The sequence below is a fragment of the Limulus polyphemus genome, unplaced genomic scaffold (assembly GCF_000517525.1).
Source record: "Limulus polyphemus unplaced genomic scaffold, Limulus_polyphemus-2.1.2 Scaffold7789, whole genome shotgun sequence".
Taxonomy (NCBI): Eukaryota; Metazoa; Arthropoda; class Merostomata; order Xiphosura; family Limulidae; genus Limulus; species Limulus polyphemus.
The window spans coordinates 19,424-30,816 of NW_013673399.1; the positions used below are offsets into that span (position 1 = coordinate 19,424).

The 11,393-nt window shown below is 30.2% G+C and overlaps 1 protein-coding gene across 1 annotated transcript in view; it reads left to right on the plus strand.

The window, feature by feature from the left end:
- LOC106474867 (protein mothers against dpp-like) overlaps positions 1 to 11,099 on the plus strand; it is a 29,653-nt gene extending 18,554 nt beyond the window's left edge. Inside the window, exons 6-10 of the mRNA XM_022403148.1 lie at positions 808 to 886; positions 1,598 to 1,846; positions 2,148 to 2,369; positions 6,288 to 6,448; positions 9,467 to 11,099. Coding sequence (XP_022258856.1) covers positions 808 to 886; positions 1,598 to 1,846; positions 2,148 to 2,369; positions 6,288 to 6,448; positions 9,467 to 9,706 — 951 coding nt within the window. The 3' untranslated portion in view covers positions 9,707 to 11,099. The remainder of the gene's footprint in view (positions 1 to 807; positions 887 to 1,597; positions 1,847 to 2,147; positions 2,370 to 6,287; positions 6,449 to 9,466) is intronic.
- The last annotated feature ends 294 nt before the right edge of the window (positions 11,100 to 11,393 follow it).

The following is an 11,393-nucleotide window of genomic DNA, read 5'->3' on the forward strand; positions in this document are numbered from 1 at the left end:
TCATTCTAGAATGAAAAAGCCATAATTTATATTTATTTCCTAATTTTTTATGGTGGTTACGAGGTCGGTCAAATTGACCCAACCCATACAGAGATACAGTAGTGAAAACTAACAGATAAAATAGAAAGTTTTTAAAAACTTATGGTAATTATCTTGAGGTTATAAACATTTTGCATGTGAAATTTTAACATTTTATGATGTATAAAGTATTTTTAATCTTAAAATGAAAATTACTTTTCATGTTGGATAGTAAACATTCGAAAATAAAAAACAGGAGAAAAACATTGCTTAAGAAATCTTAAAACTTAATAAAAAATCTGATATTTTGTGTATGAAAGCATTATAAGGTTTACTGATAATCTACAAAATTTCGTGAAGATACACTTGCTGTATTAAAAGTTATAACAATAAATCTATAACAAGCACAAAATGGTTAAGAGGTTGGTCCCTGGGATTGAACCCATTCTGAAAGAGTTAAGGACATTGTTGACTGTGTTATTATTCTGTGTTCTTTGGTACATTATTTAAGTGAATAAAATTTAGTGCTCTAGTACCATCATTATAAAACAAAAAAATTAGGCTTACATTTCATCGGCAACTGACAGTAAAAATACAAGAGGTCAAAAGTATTATATTTTTGGTTTTTCAAGTATTTTTTTTACTTGCTGTTATAAAAGGTTATAACCTGTTATTAGGTTAGGTAAGATAATGAAATATGATAATAAAATTCTTCAGCTAGTATGTCCAAAAGCTGCAAATCTTTAGTAAAAATACTTAATTAAAAAATCAGATTTTTTGTGTACAAAGACTTGCAATGCTGTACTGAAGGTACACAAAACATTAAAAGTTATAGTATGGAAACTGATGGTTACTGTGTGGTTACAAGGTAGATCGCGTATGGTAAGAGTAAAACTAGTCATAAATGTGTCATCAGTTTGACATCATGAATATTAATATTGCAACAGGGACTTGAATGTACCTATTTCTTGCACAAGGCTACAAATCTTTATATTAAATGTACTTGTAGAAATAACTAACAAAAGTATTAAATTAGAAAAGTTTCTAGTAAAATCTGAGGGCAAGTAAAGTTCATATAAAAAAACTTGTATAAAGTCCATTAAATATGAAATAGGTGGAGCTTGGTTTGTCTAGCCAACTGTATTTTAAGTACAAAGATATGTTGATGCTGAATGAAAACTGTACATGTAAAGTGATAAATATTTAAATACATTAGGCTCACATCACTTGTGTGTACTTTAAATATAAATCATGACACTACCAAGTCTCCAGAAGATGGTAGATCATGTTGCCCACCAAAACATTGAGAGCATGTTTTTCTTTTAAATTTATACAAATAAAGTTATTGTTCACATGGAAACAATGGTATTGTGATTGTTATTAATGAATATTTTAGTTTTTACCTTTTCCATTTTAATGAAAAATGTTCTTGCCATTATTAGTTGGGAAGGTATAACACTGGAAATAGAATCTGTGAACATAAAATATACCAATGTACAACAGAAACATTGAACTGTACGTTCCATAGTCAGTAAAATATAGTTGATGGATGTATTAAATAGTATATTAACCCAATAAGAACATCTTGAAATGAAGATATTTATATTTTATAAAAATAATAATTGTATGGTTTTACACAAACTTAAGGGAAGGTTTTTTAGTAGTATTTTTTTGAAGCTAGCATTGATCTTTATAATTTGTAATTTTTATATTTATAAAATACATTGTGTATTTGTGAATCACCATAATAATTTTACATATAATAATTACAAATTTCTTGGCATGCTGGCCTCTACCAAAGATGATCAAGCTGTTACTTTTCCTGAAGGTAGGCTACTGTTATGGTTCTAATACTAAAATATTCATAAGTGTTTTGTTAGTTGTATGTGTGTGTGTTAAAGCATTGTTTGGAGTGGGACTAAAATGAAAACCTTAGCCATTTGACAGACTTTTTTTTTAACAAGTTTATGGCTTTTAAAATAAATGGAGCATCTTTACTGAAGAGGTTGATATTGTTTTTATAGTATTAAATTATTGAAGTGTTAGTTTTTTATGTAAACATTGGTGAAATGGTTAGACTGATTATTTTAATTTTAACTAATATTAAAATGATAGTTTTCTATTCCTAGATGTGTCTCCAGTCACGTATTCTGAGCCTCAGTATTGGTGTTCTATTGCATATTATGAACTAAATTCTCGTGTTGGAGAAGTTTTTCATGCTCAACATCATAGCGTCATCATTGATGGCTTCACAGATCCATCGAATAACAACAACAGATTTTGCCTTGGACTTCTATCAAATGTAAATAGGAACTCCACAATTGAGAATACAAGAAGACATATTGGAAAAGGTAGTTTATTTTTAATTACATATTCAGGATTTTATAATTATTTTTCATGCTCTTATCAGCAAATTAATTCAAATGTTGCCCCCCAAAAAATTATATCTAAATCATTGTTTTTATATTTCAGTGAAGTTATACAGTGTGATATGAAATACTATGAGTTATTTGTACACTGATGTATCATAAGATTTATGATACACACATTGTTATACCTAAAGAGTTTTATGATATTGATGTATCTTAAGAGTATTATGATATTTATGCATGTCTTAAGAGAAAAGTGATATTCATATATCTTGAGTATTACAATATTTATATATATCTTGAGTTATGAAAGAAGAATTCACTTATACAATCATAACACTAAAGGAAATTAGAAACTAAATTGAAAATTGAATATTTTTTTTTCAAATGTCTTACCATTTCTAAGTGTTTTATCTTATGTAAACAATACTTGGATGTGTCAGTTGCTTTTAGAGAGAAGTATATAGATAAATAACCAGTCAAGATGATGATAAAGAATATTGCTTATATTTGTAGTAGTATGCCTTGTGTGCAGCAGAGGGCATGGGACAAAGAATTGAGGTTAGACATTGTAATCATGTTTTCATGGAGCTTTTATTTTTCAACAGTTAGCAAAATCAATGTTTATTGTAGGGAGATACAGTACAGTTTTTTAGCTAAATATAGTTTGAAAGAAAGTTATATTTTTAGCCAGACTTTGTTACTTTAATCCTCAACGTTCTGGTAATGCACCTTTATCTAGATACAACATAACTATGTGAAAACTGTGGTTATCTAGAGACAACATAAGAGTATGAAACTGTGTAGTATGATTTCAAGAGAAAAAATGGGCACATCTGCTAGTTCAAAGTCTTCTATAGTTTAAAGCATTTAATGTGTGTGGGATGGTGAAATACATTATTGTAAAGTTGGAAACAATATGAAGTTGACGTGAAATACACATATCTTTAATTGTGTCAATGCAATTTCTTTGATAATTAAAGATACCATCCTATTTCTCTGTTTTTCGTTTTGTTTGGTAAGTAATGTCTTTGTGCATATTCTTTCTTTTTCAAATCTTGCGTTTTAGAAAAGATGTTTAAAGTAAAGAGAAAATCATAGATAACTTGTGGTGGTCCAGGAATTCTTGTCATTTAGATAGCTGGTGGTGGTCCAAGAGTTATTGTTACTAGATAATTCGTGGTAGTCCAAGAATTCTTGTCATCTAGATAACTGGTGGTGGTCCAAGAGTTCTTGTCTCGTAGATAACTGGTGGTGGTCCAAGAGTTCTTGTCTCGTAGATAACTGGTGGTGGTCCAAGAGTTCATGTCACGTAGATAACTGGTGGTGGTCCAAGAATTCTTGTCTTGTAGATAACTGGTGGTGGTCCAAGAGTTCATGTCATATAGATAACTGGTGGTGGTCCAAGAATTCTTGTCACGTAGATAACTGGTGGTGGTCCAAGAATTCTTGTCACGTAGATAACTGGTGGTGGTCCAAGAATTCTTGTCACGTAGATAACTGGTGGTGGTCCAAGAATTCTTGTCTCGTAGATAACTGGTGGTGGTCCAAGAATTCTTGTCACGTAGATAACTGGTGGTGGTCCAAGAGTTCTTGTCTCGTAGATAACTGGTGGTGGTCCAAGAATTCTTGTCACGTAGATAACTGGTGGTGGTCCAAGGTTTTTGCGACACTTTATCAAATTTTGCCACTGTATTCTAAGATCCATCTATTTGAAGTTTTTGTTGTTTTTTCTGTTTTCCAATGTATATATTCCCACAAAAATTACAATGAAGCTGGTAAACTGTTTTGTAATTTCTGTATCTAACTAACACTGCCTTCTCTGGTATAAAATGAATTATTGTCACATGATGTTGGTGTCCGCCGGAAGACATGTATATTAAAAGGTTTTCTTAGTGCTCTGTCAAGTTTGTGTGTTTAGTAGCTTGGATTTTGTAACTGCTTTTTTAGATTTTGGCTGTTGTGACTGTATTTTCTATAACTGGAGGGTTCAATATGACTGTTTTAAAAAGGTTGATTATATATTGTCCATTTTCCAAAGAAGTGTTTGGAGATCAACTTTCATTTCTTAGATGAAGTTTTATGTTTTGGTATAATTAGCTCATTTGTTGCCTTTACTTTTTTACATATGACGTGAAAAATAGTGAATGAAAATATTTTTTTTGTATATTTGTTGATCATTAAGTAAATGTTTAAGGAAAAATAAACATCTATCTATTTCTGCATATTACAAAGTGAAATTAACTGAAAAGTGGATTGTGTTCAAGAAATAGACATTTTTGAAGGTTTTTGAGTCCATGGTTCCAGATTTTAAAGATAAACCTGACATATCTATACTTATGGTGTAAAGTCTTTCTATGTGTGTTGAGAGCTGCAAATACAATGACAACAATGATTACCATTCTTTTTGTTCTCCAAATCTGAAAAAAACGTTTGACAGAATAAAGTTTAGCATTGAAGGAATAGTGTTCAGACTGATGTTGAATAAGGTAATATTTTTTCCTAGGGAAGAAGTAAAATAATACTGTATAGTTTTCTTTATCTAAGAACTTTATTTACTTCCAAAGTGAGTTGTAGTACATGTGTAAAAGTTAGTAGCAACCTTCTGAGTGTGCTTGACAGAAAAGTGTATTTGAACAAGTTATCCAGTCCAACAAAGTTTAAATTTTTTGCTCCTTGATGCACTGACTTTAGTGGTTTGGTGATAGTTTTAGGGGTGGGTTATTGTAATAATATATAAAAACAAATGCTATTTCTGTTATCTTGCTAAATCATGAATTACAAATATACTTTGGGATTTGTGGATAGTATAGTTAATACTCAATGAGTTTTAAACCCTAGTACTTCCAACAGGTACACGTGTCTTTGTCAAACTCAAAAGAAAACCAATGAAGATTGAAAAAATGAATTTAAGGAATTAGTTATTTCACACATGCTTCTCAGTTATGAGTAAAATATTGTATTATGAATTTGCATAAAAGTTCTTATTAATTAGCACTATTGTAATCTTCAGGAGTCCATATTTATTAATTAGTACTATTGTATTGTAATCTTCAGGAGTCCATATTTATTAATTAGTATTAGTGTATTGTAATCTTCAGGAGTCCATATTTATTAATTAGTACTAGTGTATTGTAATCTTCATGAGTCCATATTTATTAATTAGTACTAGTGTATTGTAATCTTCATGAGTCCATATTTATTAATTAGTACTATTGTATTGTAATCTTCAGGAGTCCATATTTATTAATTAGTACTATTGTATTGTAATCTTCAGGAGTCCATATTTATTAATTAGACTATTGTAATCTTCAGGTGTCCATATGTATTAATTAGTACAAGTGTATTGTAATCTCCAGCACTACTGTAATCTTCAGGAGTCCATATGTATTAATTAGTACAAGTGTATTTTAATCTCCAGCACTACTGTAATCTTCAGGAGTCCATATTTATTAATTAGTACTACTGTATTGTAATTTTCAGGAGTCCATATTTATTAATTAGTACTAGTGTATTGTAATCTTCAGGTGTCCATATGTATTAATTAGTACAAGTGTATTGTAATCTCCAGCACTACTGTAATCTTCAGGAGTCCATATTTATTAATTAGTACTACTGTATTGTAATCTTCAGGAGTCCATATGTATTAATTAGTACTATTGTATTGTAATCTTTAGGAGCCCATATTTATTAATTAGTACTATTGTATTGTAATCTGCAGGAGTCCATATGTATTAATTAGTACTATTGTATTGTAATCTTCAGGAGCCCATATGTATTAATTAGTACTATTGTATTGTAATCTTCATGAGTCCATATGTATTAATTAGAACTATTGTATTGTAATCTGCAGGAGTCCATATGTATTAATTAGTACTATTGTATTGTAATCTCCTTCAGGAGTCCATATGTATTACGTTGGAGGAGAGATATATGCTGAATGCTTTAGTGACAGTGCCATCTTTGTCCAAAGTAGAAACTGTAACCATTCACATGGTTTTCACCCTACTACAGTTTGTAAAATACCACCAGGGTGCAGTCTGAAGATCTTTAATAACCAGGTAAAGAATTGTTTAATTTTTGTGTGTATCTTATAATTAATTTTATAGTTTCTTCAAACCTAAGAGAGATGTCCAATATGTTCAATGGTGACATTTGAACTTATGAACTTTTTCAAAAATATGTTTATTCAGAATTACCTTCTATGGCTATAGAACTTTGATTACCAAATCCTACATATAGAAAAGTTAATACAACTACACATGCCACTTATATGTTGAATCTTTCAGTCTATTTCTGTCCATCAGTGGGACAGTGGTTAGTCTTAAGACTTACAATGCTAAAATCCAGGATTCGATTCCCTAGCAGGTATCCCAGTGCTACAAAATAACAAACCAGGCTAGTACTTGCTATTTGGCACACAGCTATCCTCTCATTAATTAGCCTACAACTAGAGAAGTTCCATAATCTCATATTTATGAGATTAAAATTTCAGGTTTTGTCATTTCTAGCACTATTTGTTAAAATATTTCATTTCTTTACTGTTTTTGAAAACTTTGCTTGGTGGGATGAAGATCTTGAAAACTATCTCCTTGAGTTATTTGCTGGGTTTACAAATTTTGTTGAGGTTTTTAGATTGTATTAAACTTGTTATTAAAATTCCTTATAATTTGTTTGTATCAATGATAGATTTTTCAAGTCAACATAATTTTTACTCGATCTGTCATAGTCAACAGTAAGGAAGATGATTATAGGACTTACTCAAACTAATTAGCAAAATAACTGTGGAACTTGACATTAATTACCAAGTGATCTGGAATACTAACTAACAAGCTGATTGATTACAAGAGCTTAACATACTAATTAACAGTGTGATTATGAGAGCTTTACATACTAATTAGCAAGGTGATTACTGGACCTTTACATACTAATTAACAAGCTGATTACAAGAGCTTAACATACAAATTAACAGTGTGATTATGAGAGCTTTACATACTAATTAGTAAGGTGATTACTGTACCTTTACATACTAATTAGTAAGGTGACTACTGGACCTTTACATACTAATTAACAAGGTGATTACTGGGCCTTTACATACTAATTAGCAAGGTGATTACTGGGCCTTTACATACTAATTAGTAAGGTTATTACTGGGCCTTTACATACTAATTAGCAAGGTTATTACTGGACCTTTACATACTAATTAGCAAGGTGATTAATGGACCTTTACATACTAATTAGCAAGGTGATTAATGGACCTTAACATACTAATTAGCAAGGTGATTAATGGGCCTTTACATACTAATTAGCAAGGTGATTACTGGGCCTTTACATACTAATTAGCAAGGTGATTAATGGACCTTTACATACTAATTAGCAAGATGATTAATGGACCTTTACATACTAATTAGCAAGGTGATTACTGGACCTTTACATACTAATTAGCAAGGTGATTAATGGACCTTAACATACTAATTAGCAAGGTGACTACTGTACCTTTACAAACTAATTAGTAAGGTGACTACTGGACCTTTACATACTAATTAACAAGGTGATTACTGGGCCTTTACATACTAATTAGCAATGTGATTAATGGACCTTTACATACTAATTAGCAAGGTGATTAATGGACCTTTACATACTATTTAGCAAGGTGATTACTGGGCCTTTACATACTAATTAGCAAGGTGATTACTGGACCTTTACATACTAATTAGCAAGGTGATTACTGGACCTTTACATACTAATTAACAAGGTGATTACTGGGCCTTTACATACTAATTAGCAAGGTGATTAATGGACCTTTACACACTAATTAGCAAGGTGATTACTGGGCCTTTACACACTAATTAGCAAGGTGATTACTGGACCTTTACATACTAATTAACAAGGTGATTACTGGGCCTTTACATACTAATTAGCAAGGTGGTTACTGGACCTTTACATACTAATTAGCAAGGTGGTTATGGGAGTTTGACATCTAATGAACAATAGTTGATTACAACTAAAGATGTGTTATACTATCAAGTATCTATAGAATGTTGTGTATGATATGTGTGACTTGACTTTCTAACTAAAGAGTTGATTACAACTAAAGATGTGTTATATTATCAAGTATCTGTAGAATGTTGTGTATGATATAAGTGTGACTTGACTTTTTAACTAAAGAGTTGATTACAACTAAAGATGTGTTATATTATCAAGTATCTGTAGAATGTTGTGTGACTTGACTTTCTAACTAAAGAGTTAATTACAACTAAAGATGTGTTATATTATCAAGTATCTGTAGATTGTTGTGTGACTTGACTTTCTAACTAAAGAGTTAATTACAACTAAATATGTGTTGTATTATCAAGTATCTGTAGAATGTTGTGTATGATATAATTGTGACTTGACTTTCTAACTAAAGAGTTGATTACAACTAAAGATGTTATATTATCAAGTATTTGTAGAGTGTTGTGTATGATATAAGTGTGACTTGACTTTCTAACTAAAGAGTTAATTACAACTAAAGATGTGTTATATTATCAAGTATCTGTAGAATGTTGTGTATGATATAAGTGTGACTTGACTTTCTAACTAAAGAGTTGATTACAACTAAAGATGTGTTATATTATCAAGTATCTGTAGAATGTTGTGTATGATATAAGTGTGACTTGACTTTCTAACTAAAGAGTTAATTACAACTAAAGATGTGTTATATTATCAAGTATCTGTAGATTGTTGTGTGACTTGACTTTCTAACTAAAGAGTTAATTACAACTAAATATGTGTTATATTATCAAGTATCTGTAGAATGTTGTGTATGATATAAGTGTAACTTGACTTTCTAACTAAAGCTAAATTTCTTTGGTATATTACTGAACACCCAGTTTTATTTGTCTATCTTTTGAGCCATGTTATGAATGAAACTATGAAGCAGTGTATGGATTTCATAGAATGTATGGCTGTTAAATAAACTATTTGATTTTTGCAGGAGTTTGCCCAGCTTTTGAGTCAGGCAGTGAATCATGGCTTTGAAGCAGTGTATGGATTTCATAGAATGTATGGCTGTTAAATAAACTATTTGATTTTTGCAGGAGTTTGCCCAGCTTTTGAGTCAGGCAGTGAATCATGGCTTTGAAGCAGTGTATGAGCTGACAAAGATGTGTACTATTCGTATGAGTTTTGTTAAAGGCTGGGGTGCAGAGTACCATCGTCAGGATGTAACCTCTACTCCCTGCTGGATTGAAATTCATCTTCATGGACCTCTGCAATGGCTAGACAAAGTACTGACTCAGATGGGGTCACCACATAACCCCATTTCATCAGTATCATGACACAAGATTTGTTACAAGTGGATTTTTTTTATATCATGAACATCCTATTTCAACTTTTGAAAAAAAATAATTATTTACTTAATTTTGTTTTGTTTTTGATGAAAGGTAATTTTTTTTAGATATTGATAAATTCTGTTAGGAAGAAATTGGTATGGAAAGGCTAGTGTACTAATTTATGAAGTTCACTAGACAGAGAATTTTTCATGGATTTCTTGTGTTCTTATATAAATAAATGTTTCATGTTTGAACAGTAACAATAAAAGACAAGCCTGCCAGTTCATCTTTATTTGTACATAGCCAATAAAGAATGTGTTTAAGTTTGTGCCTCATAACTCGACTGTGTGCCATGGGACCTTGCAAGTGGTTTTATATTAATTGACTTTTCTGTCATTTGTATAAGCTCCATCATTCCTGCAGAAAAGATCATTTTGATGTTGTGTGGTACTAGTGTTTAATTTGTGTTAAGATAAATATTGTGACATTTTAGTTAAGTGTTTTATTCAGCTTTAGCTCTAGTTAATGTTGACTGATGTATTATGTATGACATTATTTGCTTGTATTTTCAACATTTCACTTTAGTGTTTAATTTGTGTTAAGATAAATATTGTGACATTTTAGTTAAGTGTTTTATTCAGCTCTAGTTAATGTTGACAAGCTGTTTGCTTGTATTTTCTACATTTCACTTTAGTGTTTAATTTGCACAAGTGCATTTAACAATGAAAGAAAATGAGCAGTATCCCTTAATTAGTTTTGTCTTGTACATAAAATGTAGTTGTTTTTATATTTTTATAGTCAAGTGAGATTAGGTATTAGTCTTATCAGCCTCAGAAACATTAGTATTTTTTAATCTGATTTTCTATGGATTTATAAGTTCAATTTATTTAAGATATGTTGCTTCAAATTTATTTTTGTTTTTGAGCAATGTTTTGTTGATTGCTTTTGCAACATTAGAATAAGGTTTAATAATAATTCGGATATATACATAGCTTATAAACTTTTCCTTTACATGTGTATAATATCTGTATTGTAAAGACAAACAGTGAACAGATGTAAGTGTAGTAAAAATGTATCAAATGATGGCTCTCATTGTCTTGTATTAATCTAGACATTATACATGTAGAGCACATCTGGAAAATTTCTGTGTTATAGTATCTATAATTATTTTTAAGTAACCTTTTAATCTACTTTCACTTCAGAGTGTTATAAAGTCATGAAATCATCATGTGTAACTTTTTCTAAGAGTTTGTGAATGAAATAAACTAATTAATTAAAACATTTTGATATCAACATTTAAAATATTTGTTGCTTCAAAACAATGTATAGAAAATAATTAAATATCCGATATCAATGTGTAAACAGTCTCTGGAGATAAAATAAATTTTGGTATATTGTATCACTAAGTGTAAACAGTATATAGAAATCAATGAACTCTTAATATTTCATGTAAACAATCTATTGAAGTAAAACATGTTTTGACAGATGAAGTAGAATAGTGATATCAACATAGTCACAATTCACAGAAATTAATGAACTCTTAATATTTTATGTAAACAATCTGTTGAAGTACTCTTGATATAATGTCTGTATCTATATATAGTGTACTATTGATATGATGTCTATCTATACATAGTGTACTCTTGATATAATGTCTATCTGTACATAGTGTACTCTTGATATAATGTCTATC